The sequence below is a fragment of the Python bivittatus genome, unplaced genomic scaffold (assembly GCF_059951505.1).
Source record: "Python bivittatus isolate LINGU-HERP-01145 unplaced genomic scaffold, Pbiv_v1 ctg000400_np1212, whole genome shotgun sequence".
NCBI lineage: Eukaryota > Metazoa > Chordata > Lepidosauria > Squamata > Pythonidae > Python > Python bivittatus.
In genome coordinates, this window is record NW_028277073.1 from 4,172,942 (window position 1) to 4,197,561 (window position 24,620).

The 24,620-nt window shown below is 39.8% G+C and overlaps 2 protein-coding genes across 4 annotated transcripts in view; one reads left to right on the plus strand and one right to left on the minus strand.

The window, feature by feature from the left end:
- The window catches only part of LOC103060616 (hexokinase-1), a 45,649-nt gene extending 24,983 nt beyond the window's left edge, over window positions 1-20,666 (plus strand). The window contains exons 8-18 of the mRNA XM_007427495.3: window positions 328-483; window positions 1,928-2,161; window positions 4,493-4,797; window positions 6,741-6,889; window positions 6,989-7,108; window positions 8,346-8,441; window positions 11,983-12,082; window positions 14,194-14,377; window positions 15,829-15,984; window positions 16,990-17,223; window positions 18,319-20,666. Coding sequence (XP_007427557.1) covers window positions 328-483; window positions 1,928-2,161; window positions 4,493-4,797; window positions 6,741-6,889; window positions 6,989-7,108; window positions 8,346-8,441; window positions 11,983-12,082; window positions 14,194-14,377; window positions 15,829-15,984; window positions 16,990-17,223; window positions 18,319-18,463 — 1,879 coding nt within the window. The 3' untranslated portion in view covers window positions 18,464-20,666. The remainder of the gene's footprint in view (window positions 1-327; window positions 484-1,927; window positions 2,162-4,492; window positions 4,798-6,740; window positions 6,890-6,988; window positions 7,109-8,345; window positions 8,442-11,982; window positions 12,083-14,193; window positions 14,378-15,828; window positions 15,985-16,989; window positions 17,224-18,318) is intronic.
- Window positions 9,632-24,620, minus strand: part of TACR2 (tachykinin receptor 2) — a 38,857-nt gene continuing 23,868 nt past the window's right edge. For 2 of the 3 annotated variants that reach the window (XM_088144329.1, XM_088144328.1), the window contains exon 6: window positions 22,640-23,519. In XM_088144329.1, coding sequence (XP_088000455.1) covers window positions 23,426-23,519 — 94 coding nt within the window. In that variant the 3' untranslated portion in view covers window positions 22,640-23,425. Of the gene's footprint in view, window positions 10,899-22,639; window positions 23,520-24,620 lie in introns of those variants that run through there. The other variant, XM_088144330.1, reaches the window with a different exon arrangement.

The following is a 24,620-nucleotide window of genomic DNA, read 5'->3' on the forward strand; positions in this document are numbered from 1 at the left end:
TAAAGCTTTTGTCTGTCAGAAATAATGCTAAAAAATGTGAAAGCAAGTGGGTTTGGTTTAAAACAAAAACAAAAACCTGACCCTGCTGTAGAGAAACAGAATGGTGTGGAAAGCTGAATATGAATGTAGTAGGTATTGGGATCAGGGAATCATCTTGATTGCCTTTTCTTGAAGACCTTTGGATCCCACCCATCATTCTCATATGGGAACTTTCTACATGAATGAGATTTTAAACATAAAACTGCAATCTTACAGATGCTGAGTAGGATGTACTTCTGTACATTAATTTGAATGTTTGAACTCCATTGTTGTGACATTTCTTTTCAGATTTGAGAAGATGGTCAGTGGTATGTACATGGGTGAACTTGTCAGGCTTATCCTTGTAAAAATGGCCAAAGAAGGTCTCCTTTTTGAGGGGCGAATCACTCCTGAACTTTTAACCAAAGGGAAATTAGAAACTAAGGATGTTTCTGCCATAGAGAAGTAAGTAGTTTGGAAGTTTCCGCTAGATTTTCAATTGGATGTAATCCATCAATGGATTTTAAGAATAATTATTGGATAACTTTTAAAAATAATGCCTTGGATTTATGCTAAGTTGTAAGTACAGTAGACCCATTGAAATAAATGGGACTATATTAGTCACAATTCACTTGAGTATCATTAATTTCATTGGTCACTCTGAAGTATGACAAAACCTGGATTTAATCCAATTTTTAAAAATTAAATTACTAGGCAGTGCTAATATTGCAGCATTCAGAGATCATTAGAGATGAATCTTGGGTTGAAGATTGCCAACAATTTGGTTACCATTTTAATGAACCTGCAAGATTCTAAATTACAGAAATTGTGAATGTTTAATTTATTCTGTAATGTTCTTTTCTGGTATAGTTGCCATTGTTTTCAGAAAGCTTGACTTGGCCCTAGAAATAATATTGACATGCAGTGTTAAACCCCACTGATGTATACGTCTGAAATCTGTATCTGAATCTATTTTTGACGTTACCTTTCAAATGCAGCAACCTTGGGGATTAGACTCCTGTTTGTTCTGACAACTAGAATTCTGAAGTGTTGATCGTATCTGTATCAAATGATTAGAAGGCCAGATGTGACTAGGCTATTGTTCACCAATAACTTTTCAGGACTTACGAAACAGGCCACAGATTCAAGCACAGATGGTTTGAGTTTGCATTTACAGAAGTATTTTCTCCTTATTAAGTGTTTTAGATCTGTTTGCTTCCACAACAGTTTGGTCTTAGGGCACGGTAACATATTTCAGTTCACATTATTGCATCCATCCATCTATACCTTTTTGTTTTGCACAACACAAACATTGTGCCACAGAATTATTATAGCTATCATGGTATACTTACATTAATACATTTTACCTGAAAATCACAATTTTCAGTCTATGCAGGATTGGTTTGGGAGGGGAGGAGATATTTGTGTGATTTGAAGAAAATTGGTATGCCAGGGTCCAACTTCTAAACAGTTAAAATGGAAAAGCATTCCTAAAACAAAAAAACAACAAGAAAATAGTGGAATATAGCTCTGCAGCAAGAAAGAAATAAGATGTTAATGTATGCCTTCAGCAGCTGTATCCTTCTATCTGATTTTTTTTTACTTTCTTCCTGTCTGTGTGGCTTATTTAAAAGAAAGACATCACAAATTCTGTTCCTAATTGATTGCTTTGTTGCAAATTAGTTTTAAAACACAGTGCCCTCTTTCCAAATCCAGTACTACGGAACTGTATACTCTTGAGAAGAAGGTCATTGTGCTTTGTAGGAGACAATATCCAGTGACATCCATCCAGGTTTCCCATCTCTCTCCCGAACCTTCATAAGATTCCCATGACAGTAGCTTGCTATCAGATTGTCAGGTCAAATTATGAACTTTAGAACCTCATAGTATGTTTCACTTCTGGTTTTAGGAGCAAAGAAGGTTTGCATAAAGCCAAAGATATACTGACACGTCTTGGGGTTGAGCCTTCCCATGAAGACTGCATCGCTGTCCACCATGTTTGCACCATTGTGTCGTTCCGCTCTGCAAACCTGATAGCAAGTGTTCTGGGTGCTATCTTGAATCAGCTGCGGGACAATAAAGGAGTTGGCCGGCTACGTACCACGGTGGGGGTGGACGGATCCCTTTACAAGATGCATCCACAGTAAGATCCTGTGCAGTCCATAATTATATCTTGGCACCTGTTAAGAGCCATCTCTAGCAAAGGTCAGCTATGCAGCACATCATGCTGGCATTTGATACTCTGAACTTGAGCTAAATAAGCATAGCTCTTCATAGAGGGAAATGCGGACAGTTAACAACACAGGCTGGAACCTGAAACATAGCTAAATAAGATAGATATGAGGACACTCCATATCCTGAGCATCCTTAATATGGATAGCTACTTACAGAAGACAATATTTACAAACCATTTGCCACATCTGGCCATAACATGTCTGTAATGTGCAGTGCTCTGTGGCTTCTATTATATTTTGCTGAGTATTCCATGGATGCACATGCATGAAGGTATGGGGATGGTGGACTCCCATGCTTCTTTCCCCTCTTACCTGTTCAGGACCTGGTTAATAGTTGTATGGAAGACGCTGAGGAAATGCCAGGGTTGTTAAGGAGCTGAAAAATATCCTGGAAGAAGACAATGGGAAAGTTATCTGTCATCCATCCACCCATCCATCCATCCATCCATCCATCCATCCATCCATCCATCCCTATTTGAATTTGAACCACCCAACTAAAACCAACTCTGGGTGGCAATCAATATAATAAACAATAAAAACATAGTACAGAACAAAAGAAGATGGGATCTGGTCACTCTGTACAAAACATAGATAAAAAGACATCCAACAAGGGGCTCCATCCATCTTAACCCAAGGCCTGGAGGACAACCAGGTCTTTGAGGCCTTATGGAAAGCCAATGGGGTAGGAGTCCCATGGATATTAGGGGGGCCTCATTCCAGAGGGCAGGCACTGCTACAGAGAAGGCATGCTTCCTGGGTCACAGTAGATGGCACTGTTTAATCAAAGGAATCCAGAGCATGCCAACCCTGCTGGCTTGTACCAGCTGGGCAAAAACCATAGGACATAGACTGTCCCTCAAATAACCTGGTCCTGTGCCATGTAGGCTTTGCAGATGATGGCCAGAAATTTGAATTACACCCAAAAGCATACTGGGAACCAGTACAGCTTTGCAAAGCAGCAGTGTCATGTCGACATTCTGAGGCATTCCCATCACTGCAGTCTGGACCAGTTAAAGCTTCTGGTTGGTTTTCAAGGACAGACAATGTAGAGTGCATTGCCGTGAGCTGACTAGGGCATGAGTGACTGCCTGAATTTCCATATTCCTAGGAAAAACAAGGCTTTTTTATATTGGGCAAACCAAGAGTTTAATTTAGTAACCCAGTTAGTGTGCTATGTGAAACACAAACATTGTTACCAAAGTGCCAGGACAAGATAAGTTGTCATGTTCTAGATGATCTTTTCTTTGTACTGGGTTCCTTTGAAAGCTGTAAAGAAGTGCATGGTCTGAACCTTTCGAAAGGAACGTTTTTGTTACTTGTAATAAACCGTGATTCCATTCCTCCTGCCTGAATGCTTAAAAATTGTATTTTGAAGGAGTTGTTTCAGTTTTCAGCACTTGGAGATGTAACTCTAATTCTTTTTAATTGTCTTGAGACAGAGGGATTTTTTTCCTGAAGGAGTTGCTCATGTCGTCTTTGTGCCTGTTGCTCCAAGATTCATGTACTGCTATTTCTCACAATGTATGGGATTTTTAAGATAAAGTTTTTTCTGTTTTCTTGAGGGCAGAACTATATTAATCAGTTGAACAAATTAGGCAGAGATAGTTTTGGCAGGTCTCAATTCCATTGATTTATCCTCAGTTCTTGTATACAAATACTATCGTTGCCTTGTGGGACCAGGTCACCCCCTACATTTCCCAAATACAGGTAGTCCTCAATGTATGACCATCATTTAGCAACTGTTCGAAGTTACGACAGCGTTGAAAAATCTGCCGCAACCTCCCCATGATCACGTGATCAAAAATTGGGCGTTTGGCAACCAGCATATATTTACAACAGTTGCAGTGTCCCAGGGTCACATGATTACCATTTGCGACCTTCCCAGCCAGCTTCTGACAAGCAAAATCAGTGGAGAACCACATGATTCACTTAACAACTGCATGATTCACTTACTGACTCCAGTGATTCGCTTAATGACCACAAAAATGTCATAAAATAGGGTGCGGTCACATGGTGCCTCGCTTAATGACTGCACCACTTAACGACGAATATTCTGGTTCCTATTGTGATCATAAGTCAAGTTACTCCTAGATACCATATGAATTGGTTTGATACTTTTGTATAGGGAGCAGTAGTGGTTAGCATGATGGGAATGATGCTGACGATGGCCCAAGGTGGTCGTGATGTACATCAAACTAAAGATGATTTAACACTGATTTTTTCCCCCCCTTATTCCTTAGATACTCCAGACGCCTGCACAAAACAGTGCGACGCTTAGTGCCTGACTCTGATGTGCGTTTCTTGCTCTCTGAGAGCGGCAGCGGGAAGGGGGCTGCCTTTGTGACAGCAGTAGCTTATCGGCTGTCGGAGCAGCACCGGCTGATCGACGAGACCCTGGCAGAATTCAAGCTCACCAACGAACAGCTGCTTCAGGTGAAGAAGCGGATGAGGATGGAGATGGAGGCTGGCCTCAGGAAGAAGTCACACGACCACGCCAAGGTCAAGATGCTGCCCACCTTTGTCCGCAGCACCCCTGACGGGACAGGTAGCTCTCTAATGCCTCAAGTCACCTTTAGGGGAGATGGTTGGTCTGATGCCCGTTAGATATTTCAGACTACAGCCTCCATAAACCCCAACCAGCATGACCAGTGCTCTGGAATTATGGGCACGGGAATCCAAAAATCAGAAGAGCCCCAGATTGATGCAGAATAAAGTTGTTTTTTTTTTTTACATAAAGTATCTAAGGCTGGAACCCACCAATCAAGGATCTGCTACTGGTTGATTATCCTCAGATTCTGTAATTTTATGAGATATTGATGGATTGTTTTTCCAGGACAGAGAGAAAAATGCAAAACATTTGCAAGCCACTAATGGAGTCACTAGCATGAACAGTAAAGCGCTGTCATGTGAAATGTACAAAAAGGATTTTACAAAGCAGTAAAGGGCCTAGAAAATGTTCAGGCCGGTGGGTACAAATTAGTCCTCTAAGGCTGTATGTTACTAGGTGAATTTCTCTTTGGATTTTCAGCGGCAAACAAAATGAAAATGGGATATAAGCGGTAGTTCACCAAACAAAGCCACATCTCTCACCAACCCCCCCCCCCCAATTTCTGGAAATTCTGACCCTGCCCACATGTGACTTTATTCTACCACTGTTGACACCCCCCCAGTGAAGGAAGAATCTGAAGCGGCCAGCAGATACTTTACAGCTTTCCCAGGATGCAAGCTGAGATAACTTTTTAGAAGGCACCTTCCTCCAGCCGTTGCTGTTGAAAGCTGCTATGTCCAAAACACCAGCTGACCATTTAATAGAGCGTTCCATTATTTCCAGCTGATTTTTTGATATGGCCCTTAATTTGTTCTCTTTCTCTCATCCGAAGTGCCATTATCCATGCTTTGGTTTGTTATGAAGAGAAGGGTACCTGTTCCTCTTTTTATTTCTCAGTTCAGGAAAATTGAAAAAAGATCACAACCGCACTGCATCAGAATTGCTTTGGAAAGGCGCAGCCCTTTCGATCGTGATGGAGCTGCATCGCCACCTAGTGGCAAACCCTGCATACCTGATGCTCCTCAATCATGTTCAGTATCGCTCAGCGATCCAACTTCTGTTGGTGTGGGATATTAATACCAGAATACTGCATGCCTCACCTTCCTTTCTGCTTTTTCGGTACATTTTTAGGCCAATCAACCAAACGGGGTTAATCAGGTTCCTTGTTTTGTTTGTTTATTTGTTTGAAAAATAAAAAACTGTGGAGTGGATGTGCTTGTAACTTTCTAAAAATTGAAGGAAATGGGATACACCATTCTGACCAATGAAGCCAGCCAACTTTCAGAGAAGTAGGGGCTATGCTCCTTTAAATTATGATTGGGGGAAAAAAGGAAATTGCTTAAAGCTTATGTATGGTCTGGATTATATGACTTTGGCAGCCGTTGCTTTTTCTTTTTTTTCCTTTTTTTTGTAAATCTTGCCATACCTTATTCCTGGGTGTTCACAGAGGCACAGGGCTTTGTGCTTGTGTAAAAAGTGTTTACAGTTTGGAGGTAGTTCAAACCTACACTGTATTGAACTGGAATTTCAGTGGATCTTTGCAGCTGGGTAATGGGCCAGTAAACTCCCATCCTCCTGTTCCTTTGGTGTTTGCCATGTGTGGAAAAGCAAAAATAACCTAGCATATTTTTGCAAGTACATTGTCTGCAGTTCTGCGGTTCTCCAAAGCACTGAATTGTTTATCAGATTTTGGAAAGATCCATGTTTGATTTTGTCATTTCAAAGCTAGTGGCTCTATATTAATTAGCTATATTAATTAGTCCAGTGTCTATTCTTAAGAAGACTTGTACAGTCAAAGGCCTGTTAAGTGCAATGTTTTCCTCCTGCGGGGGCCAACCCGGTGCCTATGAGATACATACAAGCAGGACATGAAGACAGTAGAACCTTTATTTTCTCCAACAGAACTTTACTGCTAATGTTCCAAAATGCTTTATTTGCAGAGAATGGAGACTTCCTGGCTCTGGATCTTGGTGGAACAAATTTCCGTGTTTTGCTTGTGAAGATCCGAAGTGGTAAAAGAAGAATGGTGGAAATGCACAATAAAATCTATTCAATTCCTATAGAAGTTATGCAAGGGACTGGAGAAGAGGTGAGCATTACATGGAATGTCTTTTATGTTGTTATTCTTTTTAAAATACATTTTTTAAAAAAGCTGTATTTCAAGATAGGAATTTCTTTCTCTTCTTAGCTGTTTGATCACATTGTCACCTGCATTTCGGACTTCTTGGATTACATGGGAATAAAAGGAGCTTGTCTCCCTCTGGGCTTTACGTTTTCTTTTCCCTGCAAACAGACCAGCTTAGATGCTGTAAGTGACTCTTGTTATTTATAAATGTAAATGTTCATATCTGCTTTTGAGGGTCCATTTCCTTCGGCGTTTTATGAATGGAAGAGTAGAACAGATGAAAAAAGAGAGAAGTCCTACTGTTGTTTGCTGAACCATAAAGATGACTTTGGAGCAGGAGAACCCTGGTTTCAGGTTAAATATGTCCTTGGGAAGAATATCTGGGTGTGAGTTCTGTGCCTACATGGATTGCTGTGTCTCAGGCATAGCAGAGATGTTGCCTTCTCTTGATTTCAGATCATTTGGTTCACATTGTTTAGTACTGTCTACACTTAAGTCGTAGCTGCTCTCTTTGGCATTTCAAACAGAAGCATTTCCCAGCTTGCCTGGAAATGCCAGGTGACAACCTGGGACTTCCTGCATACAGAACAGAAGCTGTGCTCCTTTGTTTGAAATGCAATTGCAGCAATCAAAAAGTTATTCCCAGATTAATTGCTCCCCATGTATGGCTGTAAACTGTGCCTTGAAAGTGATCCTGAAATGGAGGTTGAAATAGATACTTCTGGGAATAAGTGGTTGCCATCAATTTACATTGCTGATTTATAGCTTAGAGCAGTGTTGTCAATTTCAGGACCTTTAAGATGTGTGGACTCCAACTCCCAGAATTCCCCAGCTGGCTGGCGAATTCTGGGAGTTGGAGTCCACACGTATTAAAGTTGCCAAAGTTGAAAAACACTGCCCCAGCCAGTTGGAGTCCACACACCTTAAAGGTTGAGAAACACTGGCAAGGAGGGAAAGGAGAGTGTCCTATCTCTTGAGAGTTTGTTTCTTCTTGCTTCACTTGGCTTTTTTTGGGTGGGAGATTTAGCATAGTAATACTGCATAGTAAATAATCTTTCATTAGATCTGGCTGAAGAAATGTAGGTTGGTGTCTACTTCTAGTCCCAAGTATCAGTAGCTTGGCCTAAAGCACAGTAGCTGGGCATAAATGTCATGGAAGGTTGTCTTAATGCCATCATTTTGCTTTCTCCAATCTAGTGCCCATTAGACGAGTTGGAACTACGAGGCCTGTTGACCAAGGGAATTTTGAAAGTTGTAATCTCAACACAGATTGGGATTACAAGGGCATGCAATAGTAAATGGCTGCTATATGTGTTCATTAATTGTTTTGGCCCAGTACTGCTTCTGGTGACTATTTCTGGTTTGTTCTAATAACACATGCACAGAATCAGAAAGGGACTTTATTTATTTTGCATTTTAGGGCATCCTTTTGAATTGGACCAAGGGTTTTAAGGCTACTGACTGTGAAGGAGAGGATGTTGTTAATTTGCTAAGAGATGGAATTAAAAGAAGAGAGGTGAGTTACATCTGTTTTAAGATTGAAGGATTGTGATAATTTTAAAATTAATGTGCTATCTTTCTGGCCCATGGGCCATAATAAACGTTTGATTTTGATTAATGTGCTGTTGGTCTGAGTCACTGATGTATCTTCACATTCTCTGCATTTCTTAAAGCAGGGTTCCTCAACCTTGGCGATGAAGATGTGTGAACTTCAACTCCCAGAATTCCCCAGCTAGCCATGCTGGCTGGGGAATTCTGGGAGTTGTAGTCCACACATCTTCAAGTAGCCAAGGTTGAGGAACCCTGTCTTAAAGTATAGTACATTTCTGTAAAGTGAAGGACGTGCAAAGAAAATGCTGGTGAAACTAAGCGTGCAGGTTGTAACAGCTTTTGCCAGTCCTTGGTGGAGTAGTGCTCCTTGGTGGTGACTTAATAAATATCTGATCTACTCAAAAATTATATAAATGGGTTTCCCATTAGACTGTTATTGCTAATGTTAATAAGAATATGTTGCTTTTTGGCAAAATGTATCAAAACAGTGTAATCAGAAGTGTTCATGGAGGAGGGGAATATTAAAAAAAAAAAGCCAGATGGAAGACATAACTATGTAGTTGAAGCTCTGCCTGTGTACACGTGTTGCATGTGCAAAGCGTTTTAAAAAGGACAGAGCTTCAATTGCTGATTGTGACTGCCATCTTGACTTTTTGGAGCCCCCCCTCCCCCGATGTCCCAGAAAATAATGGATTGAATTAGTGTGAGCAAATTCCTCATTCTGTACCATTTCTGAAGATTGGCCTGTTCTGTGAATGGAATTAGAGACCCCAATATTAAGATCTACCCTAATTTGAATCACATTACAGCAGAGAGCCAGCTGGGTGACCTTGGGCCAGTCACGCTCTCTCAGTCCTAGGAAGAAGGCAAGGGCAAACCACTTCTGAAATCTTGCCAAGAAGCCTCAGGAACTTGTCCAGGCAGTTGCCAGGAGTCAACAATGACTCTAAGGCACCAACCCCCCCCCAAAAAAAAACAGAACACCATCAGTACCCTACAGCATAGATAGGTGGGAATATAGCAATATGACTAACTCAGTAGGCATAGACAATGTCAACTGTTTAGGAGCAGAATATTAATTTGGAGAATTATGGAATATTGCGTTTCTCCTTTGTACCAGGCTGGCCAGGCCATCCTGAGACTGGAATGACTAGGACAGAGAAGGAACAGAACATTCTGGAAGGGCAGGTTTAGCAGATCCTTGTTAGCATGAAGGACTGGGAGACAAAAATGGGTTAATGTAAGGTCCATGCTGTTGCATTTAAGTCTGTATCTTTTATTTATTTATATATCAAATTTATATAGCCACCCATCTCACAAGAAGTGACTCTGGTTGGTGTACAACAAAGATATAAAACAATAAAACATGTAAAAAACCAAATCATTATTAAAAAGTTAAAAAGCATACAGCACAAAAGAGATTAAATTAGCAAGGGAGCCACCTCAAAATCTCATTGGTCCCCTGAGACCCCCAGGCTGATGGCAAAGCCAGGTCTTGAGGGACTTCTGGAAAGTAAGTAGGGATGGAGCTAATCTCACTTCATGGGGGAGAATGTTCCATAAGGCAGGTGCCGTGGCAAAGAAGTCAAGCCTCCTTGGGCCCGCTGAGTGTAATTCCCTAACAGATGGGGCCTGTAGCATCTTCTGCCAGATATATTGGAAAGTGTCTGGTATTATGTTCTGGTAGAAGGGAGAAACTATATTTTTTCATACATGTATTTGAATTTTTCATTTTTCAGAATTGTTAAATGGAAGTTTCTCAACTTGCTATTTTAAAAAAAAATTATAGATGATGCATAAATTTCTTCACTTTGGCTATAGAGCCATGAAAGAATCTGAGCTTTGCAACATAAATCACCATGTAGTAGTTTTTTGTAAATTGATGCCTTGCAGCTGGTTGGATCCAAACCTTCCATTGTCCATTCTGACTAGAAATGCTGGGAACTGTAGTCCCAAAATACCTGGAGGGTGCTAAATTGCGTAGAGATTCATTTTAAGCTTAAATTAAAATGAACAAGAAATAGAATTAATCCCATGCAGTAATTATTAGTATATTGCATAGTATAAGTGATGGGGGTTTTTTTTATGAAGGAAAGTTTTGTTTTTGAACATCATCCCTATATAGTCTTTGACTGTCAGAAGACCCCTCGCAATGTACAATGTCAAATTGTTGATCCTGGGTTGCTTTCAGATCTTACATCTTGTGAGTGGCTCTCATAAAATTGGAGCAACGTGGTTCAGCAAATTTGAAACAATGTAAGAGAATAAAGGATAATAGTCTTCTGACAGAACAATTTGTACTTCTTTTTCAGTCGTTTGGACAGCTTAAGTAGATGAGGAAGATGTGGAGTCAGTGCTAATCTTTCAGTCATTGGCAAAAGTAGATGGAACATTGAGAAGGCGAATAAATTAGGAAATGTGGCTGTAAAGATAAAACAAGATAAAACACAGCAAATCTGAATTCATCTTATCATTGTGGTGGATTGGGAATTAGCAAAGTAGCTCTCAGGAATCATTTTATTATTTATTTACTTTCATGTAAGAATTACAGTTAGCAGTTACTGCATGGTTATATGTTTACCCATCCTCTTTTGAATTGATATACCTTTTATAATATCTCTACATAATAAAGGACTTTGAAGAGAAAATTAAAATAGAGGTTAGCATTTTTTTCTCTTTTCTTAGCAAAGAATAAATTACATAGCAGTCTGGATGGAGCAAAATAAAGATATCCCTAAATATGCAATGTAACAATCAGCATTTTCTAATCCTTATCAATTTAGTTGTCCTTTGGTATGTGAAAAAAAACGCACCATCATCAAACTCAGCCTGACTCCTGGTGACATGTGACATTTTACTAGCATTCATCCGGGACCTTTCATCAGCTTCTCAGTCAGTTCCATAACCCTGGTAGCTTCCCATCCAAGTCCTACCAGATCTAACCTGGTGTGAGAGCTGATTCTTGGACTGACCAGTAGCCACCTTCAAAGCCTGTTTGATTGTTTTCCCGTTCTTCGGAAAAGAGACCAGCTTACTTCCCTTTACATAGAGAGTGTGTAAGAAACAGAAACAGAATTATTCTCCATATCCATATCAGTTGCCTATATGTGTTTCTTAGTTGAAAGGAGCCCTTGCTGGAATTCTTGTGCTGTTATTGTACTTTAAACTCCTTGTTAATGCATCTTTGTAATATGAGCTCAGAGCAGTTTCTTCTTGGGATCAACTGCTTTCATTCCAGGCTGCTACCAGAAGCCAGGCCTAGTTTTTTCCAGACCGGTCAAGTCAGCCAGTAGCTAACACTACTGTGACATTTCCTCAACCTAGTATTCTCAGGTTGGAGAGGATGATGCTCTACTTGTAATTAGTAGCAAGAATGTTTCATTGCTACCAATTGAAAGAAAACCCTCTTTTCCTGATCATTAGGGTATTGGTAAATAGCAGAGAACAGATAATAAAAGCTGGCTTGACTTTTTTTTGTAAATAAAACGGTGGTTGTTTCTTTAAAGGAATTTGAACTGGATGTTGTGGCTGTAGTGAATGATACAGTTGGAACTATGATGACTTGTGCCTATGAAGATCCGAATTGTGAAATAGGACTCATTGTGGGTATGTCTGAGGCTTGCTTTAAATTTTGTCGAGGAGTTCAATATTATTTAAATACTCACACAACAGATCATATGTTTTCAACTATGCCAAACCTTCCTTTTTATTTTAATAATTTTACTATATATTCTAACCAATCTGATGTTTACATTTCTCAAATCAGAAGCTTTTGCAGAAGCAGTTGTTACGTGCTCTTCAGTCTTAGTATTGGTTACCCTGGGAAAAGGGCTTTTCCCCCACCTGTGAGTTCAGAAGGCAGATAAGAATAGAAGAAGGTGTTGGCAAAGGGTATGGCCAGGAAGTATGGATGGCTGGGGATCGCACTTAGCTATGCTTGGAAAAAGCTGTTTGACTTGGTTTCTCATCAAGCGAAAGCATTTCTCTCTTCCCCTGCCCTTCGTTGCTATCCAGTTTTATTCCCCGCTTTCTATTTCCCTTCATTTCCAATTGCTGCCACCCCTTTTCCTGACCCCACCTCCATCCCCCTTATTTCCTTTTCTGTTGTTGTTTGTGCTGGAAGGCAGTGTGTGTGCTGTGAAAGATAATGACTTGTGTATATGAGAGAGAATGGTTGATTATGCAGATGGGGGAATCAGTTAATTTTATAAATAAAATACCCTGTGTTATGGGCTATTAATTTTAAGAGTTTTAAATTCAGTTAAGATTACGTGTTTTTTAAAATTCATTTTGGCCCTGGCCTTTTTTGGAGTCTGGTTTATGGCAGATATAGATATAGATGTATATTTACATATTCATTTATGCAGATAAGTTATACACATTTATTGGGGAGTGGATTGATTTAGAAAGCCTAGATTGAGAAAATGGCAAAGGTAGATTTTGTTTTGTGTTTATACTAGGGTACTTTTTTTTCTATTTTCTCTTCCTTCCTGGGTGAAGATTATCTTAATTTCAGGATCATTTTCCATTCTGAAGTTAGTACAGAAGGTGACCCAAAGAAGAAGGCAGTGAAGTCTCAAGATCTCTAACTTTGACTCTTACCAGTGTGAAACAGTGATCCAAATCAAGTCTGGTTGGAAATCAAGAACAGATAGATGGGAATTGCCAGAGATACAAGAGGCTGGGGAAAATCTTGCTTGAAACTTTAGAAAATCAATGACAATTGTCAGTCCAGTCCAGCTGTATAGATTTATTAGATCCATGCAGCGTAAACAAGACACATTGATCTGCAGTCCTATCTTTGCCAGATTTCCCCAACCTTGTGCTCTCCTGGTGGGTTGGACGTGGAGCTATTGGCTATATTTGGCAAGAAGATGGCCAGAATCTCCCATTTTCCTCTTTAATTGCCAGGACCTCTTCAACTGCTTGTATCTTTTCAGGATTGAATTTTTCAGAATATAATAGATTATATAAAATATGTATTTAAGATGTAGTTTTAGAGTAAGAGGTTATTACATGATTCATTTATATCTGCTGTATAAGAAGTCAGAAGTTATTCTTTTTGTATTTTTTCCTGTTTTTTCTTCTGTTTTCTACCACTTTTGTTTTCTTTCTTTATTTCTAACTTCCTTGCTTTCTACTCTTCTTGACTATTAGTTCTTGTTAGTTTTTAACCTCTTGCTTTTTAAAACTTAATAAAGTTCTTAAAAAAAAGTATTTTTCTGAAAATTGGTTTAGCAGGTGACATAATTGCAAATACAGGTTGGATTTAATAACTTGTGCAGTATGGGTAGTTCTTAATTATATTTTGTAAAAGCTAAAGTCACTGTCAGGAATGTTGAAAACCATTAACAAACTGATAGACAAATAGATGCCTTTTATTAGTTATTTGTGTTTCTGAACTGAGATCTAGGTTCACATTCCTGTTCAGCTATGGAGATTACAAGATGACTTTGGAAAACTTACTGTTGCTCAGTCTAATCTTTTTGGGGAAGAAAAAAAATTCTAGAATTCAGCTGAGCGGAGTATATTTTTGTCTCCACCTCTGGGTTTGTATCATGATCATAAGATACATGTTTTGTCTCTGGCCCCCTGCCCCCTTTTGAATGCCCATAACTGGTACAGCAGTCAAGCCAAGAAAGTTGCATGTCCCTACTCTTGGAAGATAACAACGAACTGCTGTTCTGGTTATGAACTTGTTTATTTCCTTATTGTAGGAACTGGAAGCAATGCGTGCTACATGGAGGAAATGAGAAATGTTGAAATGGTTGAGGGAGACCAGGGAAGGATGTGTGTGAATATGGAATGGGGTGCCTTTGGGGACAATGGATGTCTAGATGACATTAGGACTATCTATGACAAAGCTGTGGATGAATATTCGTTAAATAGTGGCAAGCAAAGGTACGTATTTATTTTTTTCTGAAATATGATGAGAAATGTGAAGTTGTGTGGCGTTTTTTCCAGCAGAGGGGATTATCACCAGTTGGGTGCATGGAGCAATACAATTACTGAGGCTGTGGGTTTTTTTACAAGATCCTAAGGATAACACTCAAGAAGGCAAAAATCCAATGTGAAGTCAGAAATATTTTTATCTACCACTATTAAAGATGGGCAAAAACTATCCTTGATTTGAAAAGTACTAGGATTTTCTAAGGGTTTTTTGGGGTGTGTGGGAGATTTCTTGGCAAAAGCTCAAGGTTCCTTGTAACTTCAGAAAGATCAAACATATTTTTACAACAATCTTATCTGCCAGCTTCTATGTGCTTCCCATTTGGGGTAGGGGAAGAAGAAACATCAGAGGAAGGGACGTATAAAACCAGTGGGTCTCCCTAAGTTTTCAGAAGTCTGTACTAAAAAATTCTGAGCATCCTTGTACTAAAAACAGTAGTGCTTTATTCTTAATGATAAACCAAGAGAATTAACTATATGCATAATTCACACATATGCGCACACACACACAGAGTTCTTGACTTCCCAAAGTCAGCAGTGGAGACTCAGAACATGCTCAGAAATCTTTATAGTGGAATGAGAAGAAACAGCTGTTGGTTTAACTTTGGGAGATACAGATTTGATTCCTGATCAACGTGGAAGAATAAAAACAGCAAATTGCTATCATTCCCCAACTCCAGATTTCCAGGAGAAAGCATCCTTTGTGCTTTCCTCCCTTCCTTTGGCCTATAATCTGTCAATAGAGGCAGTCCTCATTTAGTGACTGCCTCATTTAGTGACCATTTGCAATTACAACAATGATGAAAAGGTAACTTATGGCCAATCCTCACATTTACGACCTTGGCAGGTCTGTAAAGCAAAGGAAAGCTGAAGTAAGATTGTAAACACAGTTGCGGTTTCACTTAGTGGCAACTTTACTTAGTGACCTAGTTGCTGCTCCCAATTGTGGTTGCTAAATGAGGACCACCTGTATAGGAAAACAGAGGAGATTGGAAATGTGTGAAATGGAAGGATTGTCATATTCATTAACGGATGTGAAAGGAGCATGGGACACGGCTTCTCAGGTCACATGGATTTCTGAATCGGGGGAATACTTACTGCCTTGTTTTTACATTTTTGTTTCATGTAAATGAAGTGATATAAAAATTCTCCTCTCCAACATGCTGCTGTTATCCTTACAGTAGATTTTTAAAAACCTTTTCTTGCAAGAAAGGAGAAAAAAGTTTGTGTATCGGGGCAGATGGTTGCCAATCAGTTCTGAGCTAAATGATCCAGTTCTGAAGTGATCCAATGCTTATAATTCTTTCCCAAAGAAAAAGTATCTTGTTCTCTATAAAAATGTTTAATTTCTGTCATTCTTGCTAACAGCGTTTCTGAACCAGTGTTTTCGTCCATGATTGTAGGTATGAGAAGATGATCAGTGGAATGTATTTAGGGGAAATTGTTCGTAACATTTTGATCGACTTCACAAAAAGAGGATTCCTCTTCAGAGGTCAAATTTCAGAGACACTGAAAACTAGGGGCATTTTTGAAACCAAGTTTCTTTCACAAATTGAGAGGTAAGGGCACACAATATATCTGGAATGGAGCTTGTTATTATCTCAGTATACTAACAGTTACTTTTCCTTAGCCATCTCATTTAACATTTTCTCTGTAAACTGACATTAATACTTGTCCTCACCATCTAGCTGGTCTTGATTGCTTTTACAAAAGCTAACCAGGTTCAGGGCTGCTTAGTACTTAGATAGGGATCACAGGAAGATCCCAAACTTGTGAAGTCAAGAAACGTCATGAAACAAGGCAGTGGCAAGAACTGTCCATGTAATCGTCTAGAATTAAGTTGGATTTGAAGGAAACTATCCACCTTTTTTCTTGGAGTGACAGTCTAAAATGCCTTTCACATAACAGGTTTCTGCAATACCAGTGTTCTGGTATCAGAATGGAAATATTTTATTTATTTGTTTGTTTATTTAATGAATTTTGCTTCAGAGAGAGTGAGTGGCCCAAGGTCACCCAGCTGGCTTTGTGTCTAAGGCGGGACTAGAACTCCTGGTTTCTAGCCTGGAGCCTTAACCACTACACCAAACTGGCTGTTGGGCATAATGTAGGAACATACTAATATAAAAACTGAGGAGTAATGCTGAACATCTCCAGAACATCTGATTCTTCAGTGATTGTCTCTAGTACAATGGAGCAATCCTCTCCCAGGTTCTTTGACTAGGTCTTTTAAAAACCAGGCAAGAGGTAATGAAGTGCACTCAAAGGAATGTCTGCGTGCGTGAGACGTTATAGTTTTACCTTGCCAGACGTGTTTGTTTAGACATTTTTTGCAGCTATATTGTGAAACATTACAAGAGCATTAGATGAGGGCTAAAATTGAAGAGATGTGGGCTTGGGTTCAGAGATACTCCAAATGTGAAATCTTTCCCCAGAGCTATTTTGCCTAATGTTGAAAATAGTCATTTTCCTTGAGATCCCTGAGCTAGTTTGGCCCTCAACTGAGATGCTTAGCTTTGGAAAGTACTTCATGTACCTGACTCTACCCTCATGTCCTTTCTCAACAGTGATAGGTTAGCGTTGCTTCAGGTCCGTACCATCCTCCAGCAGCTTGGCCTGAACAGCACTTGTGATGACAGTATAATTGTGAAGACGGTATGTGGAGCCGTGTCACGGAGAGCCGCTCAGATGTGTGGGGCTGGAATGGCTGCTGTTGTAGATAAAATAAGGGAGAACAGAGGCTTGGAGCATCTGAATATAACCGTGGGTGTAGATGGTACACTATACAAGCTTCATCCACAGTAAGTATTTTGTGTGAGTTGTTTGCCTGGGTAGGGAGAAAATGCTGGATTCTGAGTGGCTTAAATCTTCCTCCAGTCTGTGTGGGGGGAATGTTGTAGGAGTGGGAAATGCTGTAATCCAATCTCCTAAGCAGCCTCCCCCCAGCCCCGCTGTTACATGTCAATGCAAGCGTGGGGTATTATGGTGGTTCATTGTGAGTTGTGTAGTTTTCAGAGGATGGAAGAGCTGGCAGGGTGGAAACTTCTTGAAGGTGTAAGGTTGCCTTACTGGGTGGAAGCTATCACAGATTAGTCTTCCTTCCTATGTTGCTCCACCTTTTATATGTGCAGTATATGCACATGTGTGTATAAATTATATGTGGCCATTTATTTCCAACTACAAACATAGGGTATATGTGATTGGTGCACACTCTCTTCCTCCAGCATTATTTTCTGAATGATAAATCGAGGATGGATTACGTAGGTAACTTGAGAGGTTATTGATTCTTGTTTCTGTGTGAATGAAAAGAAGTGCCTGCCTATTTCACCCATGTCCTTGACGGTGCGTAGAGCCCGTGCCAGTCTTTGCATCTGGCTTTCCTTTGACAGTTTCTGCCAGGCATTTCTGTATTAGCAGCCTCCCCCAAGGCTGTTGGTTGGCAGTTCTAGGAAAAGCAGTCTCAGCACATCTTGAGAACACCAAGTTGAAGAAGACTGTTCTATAAAATTTATATGACATTATTCTGTATAATATCTGTGGCCATTCATTTGCACTAGCATCAAGTCTTAGGCTTAATATGGGAAAAACACTTCCGCATCTCAGTCATTCCTGCCTACATGGGCATCTGCCAGTTGAGCCAAAATCTGCAAGATAATGGGTGTTGCATTGCAAAAGATGCTCTGCCCCTTTTGTACATGTGTGGCATCACCACACATGGCGAAGGGCAGGGATTCTCACGCTCCGCTGTGCCCACCATCCTGCAGACGTTGACCTTCTCGCAGAGGCTGTTCTTGCCTGCTTGCTGCAAGGCGAATCCCATCCCAACTGTTTTGATGACGGTGCCATTTTCAGTTGGGTGGAAGAAGGACCTTTCACACCTTCTGTGCTTTCTGCAGCTTTTCAAGGATCATGCACCAAACGGCAAAGGAGCTGGCACCCAAATGCGATGTGACATTCCTGCTTTCAGAAGATGGCAGTGGCAAAGGAGCTGCCCTCATCACCGCGGTGGGATGCCGACTCCGCGATTCTGAGCACAACTGAACTCTGCTCCCCGGGCTGCTTATGACTTCCAGGCACTTTCTTGACAAGCAGCAGTTCTGTAGTCTGAACTGGTGGGGAGAGCCCAGAATTCACTGCTTGGTGGAAGAGTTGGGTTTTAAAAAAAAAATAAAATAAAAATAGAATGCTGACTACGTATGATGTTGCTGATAATATCTCCCACTTTGGATCCTTTGTCTGCATGTGTCTTTTTCTGCCCTATTTAGTACATTCCCCATCTGTGGTTCATGAAAACATGGACTTATAATTTAAACAAATGTCAGAAACTAGTTTATGATTTGAGGTTCTAAAATTATGGCCGGAAAATAGACGTGAACGAGAGCAGGTGGTACTGTGTCAAGTATATTCTTTGCCGCTGCTACTACGTCCATATTAAATAAATATACCACCAACAGTGCTCAATATGAGGCAAATGCTTATGCAAAGGGAAGTTAGCAATTCCCATCTGACCTTTTCGCCTAATGTTTTATTCTCTCCTCGCCCGTCTTGGAGTTTCCACAGCTGTCGGGTAGCATCTGAACTTTCTGTACTCAGATTTCCCTTAATCTGAATTTTCTTCTGTTTGCACTGAATCGTTGGATGGATGGATCAATTAATCAGTCAACCAGTATCTCTCCCCACATTTCTATTATCCCTGGCATTTCTCTTTGCTTTGGTGATCGATGTCAAATTTCCAAGTAAAGCGTGTACCATTTCAAAAGGCAAGTCTTTACTGATAAAATCAAGTGTCCTAGGGTAATCCAAATCTCTAGTTATGGGAAATGTTTTTTGCCTTTATATTGGCTTTGCTATTGTCCAGGGTTTCCCCTCCCCACTTCTCTTAATAAAAGAGTTTGGAATTTCCTTCTTGTTGTTTTATGTCCTGCTGAGAGCCACTTCCAATCTGTAAGATCCTGAATTCTGGGAGAAACACGAGAGCTTGTATGGGGGAATATAATGAGATGTGGGGGGCAGAGCCTTGAGTTTCTGTCAGATCCAAATCACAGATGCACATCTGGGAGAACTGAATCAATGTAAGGCCAGTGTTAGCATCCAACTCCCAAGGCTATAGGCATCTGCAGAACTGAAGCCCCATCTCTTTTTCCTATGTGTTTAGGTAGGGCTTTGATTGTGTGGTCCTGGCCACCACCACCACCACCTTCTTCTTTTTTTACAAAGTCCACCCCTTTGCTCTGGACGTACGATAGCAGTGACTACAGACCTGACCACCATTTTGATTTTCTCTCATAGCCCAGGATGCCTGATACAACATTATTGCAGGAAACTGAGCAGGTGCAGGTGGCTTTCTAATTCAGATGCTTCTGTATGGCAGCATTTACACCATTGCAAAACATTAAAAAGTCTTGACTTTGCTATAGCCAAAGAATCAGAGGGGAAAATGTGACATACTCTACTTCTGTTAACATTACAATAGCAGAATTTGTGGTGGTGAAATCGTATTGATTTTTATGGAGTTGGATTGCACCCATTATACTTCTGAAAATGCACACTTGGAGGTAGTTTTAAGAGCACTGTTAGCTTTTAAATTAGGCATGTGGATAGCACGCTTAACAATTCTAGGAACATTAAGTTTCAAGGCCTGGTTTATGCTCCAGCTGGACTTGGCCGTGTGATTTACCAAGGTACTTGAAAAATACTGTTACAGGTGTCACCAAAGAAAACAGCATGCAAACCATGGATATCCCAGGCATAAGACCTCAGTTTGACCTAGACTTGAAATTCAAATTAGAATGTGACTGTAGAGATATCTGAACACTGTCCTCTTGTTAGTAATTGCCCAAGTAGTGAATGTATCAGCTGGTCTTTTTAAAAGCTGGCCAGATACCTCCATTCCAGTGTGAAATGATATCGATCACATCATTGGCAACAGCAACAAGAAAATAAAACAAGCTTAGTGTATTACTTTGTATCTCAAGATTTGGATTGCCCTCTCCTTTAATAAGCATTTTCAGTGTGCATTTTGGTGCATTGTGATCGAATGTTGTGGTAAAACGAGTCTCGCCCATTATTTTGCAGCTTTCAGTGTGTGTGTGTGTGTGTTGCGTGTATGTCTTCCTGAAGGACCGCATGATTCCCATGGTTTACCTATGCTAGAAAGCCTTTTTATATTGCCTACTAGTAGTGATGATACTACATAGTGCAAAGTGGATATTTGTGACATAATTAAACTTTATTTTGATGCGTGTTTATTTGTGTCTGGTGGTTCTTTCTGACAAAGGAATGAAAGGGGTATTTATGTTGTATAAATGCAAGAGAAACAAAGGAATAATTTACTCTAATTCTTAGACTAGAGCCTCCCTGAAGAATTTACAGATCTAGCAAATTTTGAATTTTATTAAACCAGTTTAGAAGGTCTCGTTATATTTCAGATACTGGACAGGTGGTTGCAAAACTAGTGTTCCTTTTAAGTCAGCAAACCTTTTATTTGTCAGATCAGTTGCTAATTTGGTATCCGTAGGTCTTAATCCTCAGAGGAACATGCTGAGTTCCAGAGTGGGTTTTTACATGCAAATGTGTGTTTTTTCTTTCAGGTTCAGAAGTTGGGAATGTAATTTATGTCTGCACTGTTAACTTGTGCTTATGTGGTTGAGGTAGTTTGCAGCTTCAGTGCTGAAGAAAAAGGTAAAAAATGGGTTGGTGCTTGGTTTCCCTAGAAAAGGTCTCAGCTGTTCACTGTGCAGAGCTAGAAAACCCACTGGCCTCATTTGAAATAAATAGGGATTTTCTGTGTTCCAAAGTAGGATAAAAACCCTGCATCTTAAGGGATTTAAGCTTAATGCTGACAGAGGCTAATGAAGGTCTCATTTAAAGGGATTGATCTGCCTGCAATATATGGAAAAGTAAATAGGATGGTCTGTAAAATCTGTGCCCTCCTGGACATTTTTAAATTTGTGGTCAAACCTCTTGACAAAATGCATGCTTGATGGTAGTTTATCCTTGGTACAGGTAGGTGCACTAAACTGATCCCAGAAATGAAAGAAACGATTATATTTCTCAAATGTCTTAACTTCCATGTTGCCCCAAGACTTTTACGCAAATTTATTCAATATGGTGCTTATTTTTTAGATTGTAAAAATGCGTCTAATTTGGGGAAACAACCAATCCATATACATAGTAGTCAGTTGCTTCTGCTGCTACTGATTGGGATCTCCCAAAGATCTTTTTTAGCAGATAGTTCTGAGGTTTTAAGAGGGTTTTTAAAAAAACAAAAAACAGCCTTTTTGGTTTTTCTCTAAACATTTTTTTTTCCCGATCCGTGAATTTATTTTGTGTTGCTTTTCAGTTTGCTGGGATCGTCTATGGGAAAGGTATTTCCGAAATTCCTTTTTTAAAACAATTTTTATCATTCCTTGGTTATTTTATAGTATAAAACACTATTTAATAAGTTTATATAAAATCAAGGATTTTCCTTTCTTGAATGAAATATTCTTGTTACCTCATAAATTATAATAAATATTTAAAATACGCCTCACGGTACACTGTTTTATTGCTATGCCTATTGAGAGATAATAATGAGTATTTACTGAAATAATCTAGTGTTCAGGTTTTGTTTTTGTTTTTTTTTAAACCATATTCTTTCCAGGAAGGTTTAGGGCTGATCCAATTACGGGGAAATATAAGGGAAGCACGTTTTCACTTTGTCTAGTTTTTAGATCTTTGTGTAAAGTTTAGTCTTCACTTGTCACAGTTCTTGTTTCGGCTCTGAAGCAGGTCCTGACCAGTTATTACTTGGACGGGGAAACAATCAGGACTCTCGTAGCACCTTTTCCGACTACCAAACAAAAGCTGATGCCTTTTAATAAAACTCATTTCCTTTGTACCCTTTGCAGGGAGCAGAACTTTGGGAAAGATAGAAGCCCTGTTAGCTATTATGGGTTTTGTAATCTCTAGTTGAATCAATCCAGCCAGGATCTTTAGTTTTCTTATTTAAGGAGGCTCTAACCTTGCTAGGATAACTCATCATGATCAAGATAGTTGGGTGGGAGGACCTTATTAATATGCCTTTCATTAATTACACCTCATTCTCAAGGCCCCATTTTTCACGATCTGTTCCCCCCCGTCCGCATTTGTGTTACAATTTGGTTTGATGTTCTTGAGGAAAGGAAATGAATGGTTTTGGTTTTCCATAACTCTACACTCTCCACAATCCATGAAATGTAGTTTTTATTATTGCAACAAGTGCATAGAGGTAATTGTGTAAATGTAGGCTTTTTCTAAAAGGAGATTCCCAAAGAGGAAATTTGTCTGGATCAAAATATTTTAAGCATCAGCACCAGGATGGTGAATGGAATCAAAGAAAATATGTTTAGGGAGAAAATGCATTTAGATTGCTAGTCAATTTATATCTATTTACTGTCTAGGAATAAACTGAAGGGGCATATAACTTTTGGTCCCCTTAGTTAAGGGCTCAGCATTCCTGAATTGTTCATGGTAACAACTGGTGAAATTGGGACCAGTTAAATGTACTTATAATTATTTTTAATGTATACAAATATTGAAACAGTTAAAAGTGCAATAAACAACTTAGATTGCCGATTAATGCTGTTTGGTGTACTGAAGTCAATATCATTGGAATTATTATTAATGTGATTATATCAAGAAATTGGCAAGTTAGATTATCAAGACATGTTGGGAAGAAAAAAAACTGCTTGATTTAGTGGGGGAAAAGAACAGCCAATTCCTTTCATGTAAAAAGCGATTTCAAAAGGGCCACTTAGACTGGCAAATTGCATTGCTACCATCAAAGAATAATTACAAACATGTCGGGATCTAGTGCAGTATTTTTGATGCTGCAGCAAAAGAACAGGACAATTAAACTATTATTCACACCTTCAGGATAAAAATCATGCCACCAAATATGCATTAGTAAATGATATTGTGATTAGTTGTGTATGTTGCTAGACTCGTGGGGAAGTTGGGCGCTTGTTCTCTTAGGATTTTCAGTTAGGGTGGGGGGTAGCTAAGGTTAAGCTGGTCTCTCTCTGTAGCTTTGACGCAGGGGCACCACTGAAAAGCAATTCTGAATCCGGAGCGGAACCTGCCGGGCACAAATATTAATAAAATGCATGTTATCCAACCCAGAGACAAGAGGGTGAAGCCATCAACTTCTTTTTCTAATTTCTACCACATCTTTCTATTTTTTAAATTGTTCTACAGTATTTTCTACCACACGTTTCTGATTTACTATGTGCTAACCCATTTGTCTGTCTCTGGCCTCAGCTCTCATCTCTTCCCTGGCTGCCCAAGCAGGGGTGTCTGCAAAGGTGGGCTCAGAAAAATCAAGATGGAGGCATGGCAATGAAGTCCCATGTTCTTTTAATGTGTTATACTATGGACTTAAAGAAGGGTTGGCCGTTGATCACATGGTTGGGCCGCTACCTTGACTTTTTCGACACCTATCCAACCTCTCTCTCTGTTAGAGATGTAGACCGATTGCCTGCTGAATACTTTTGAAATCAAGCTGAGATCAGGGATCAAGAGCGGTGGTTGAGCATTTTTGCGTGAAAGGCCTGCTTGGTCTTGGAATGGCTCATTACAAGCCAGAGAGCTCAGGACAAAAAAATGGGTGGAATCAGGGCATACCTTCTCCCTAAATTCAAAAACCAAAAGACAAATATTTCCCCAAAAGAAATTGATCCCCCAAACACTTAAACTTTGATCTCTCAAAATTCAGAATGGAGTAAATGTAGAATTTGCTCCTACATTTCCATGGCAAATGGGGAGGATGCAGAAATGCCACAAGATGCTCACTTCTGGTGCAGATAGAAATATTTCCCGTGCAGAGTGCTGATGAAATATGGTACACATTCTAGGAATAGTATTGTCTTTGGAAGGTTTTAAGTTTTCAGTCCTAACCACATGCCCAAGAGGAAGCCTTATGTTCTGATTACACATGGCTTCCTGCCACATCCCTGCTCAGATTGTGTCTCATTTGGTTACTTAGCCCTTACCTTTCTCCATTATCCAGGTATGCCAACAATGGCTGGGTTCACCTATGATAAGCAGTAAACACTCCCCCCCCCCCACTAAACATGGCTTAGCACACTGTGAATCCAGCCATTGTGGCTTCTAAACCATGGATTCATGACTTATTTTTATATAGGGGTTAGCTCACCACATCAAACCATGGCTTAGTATG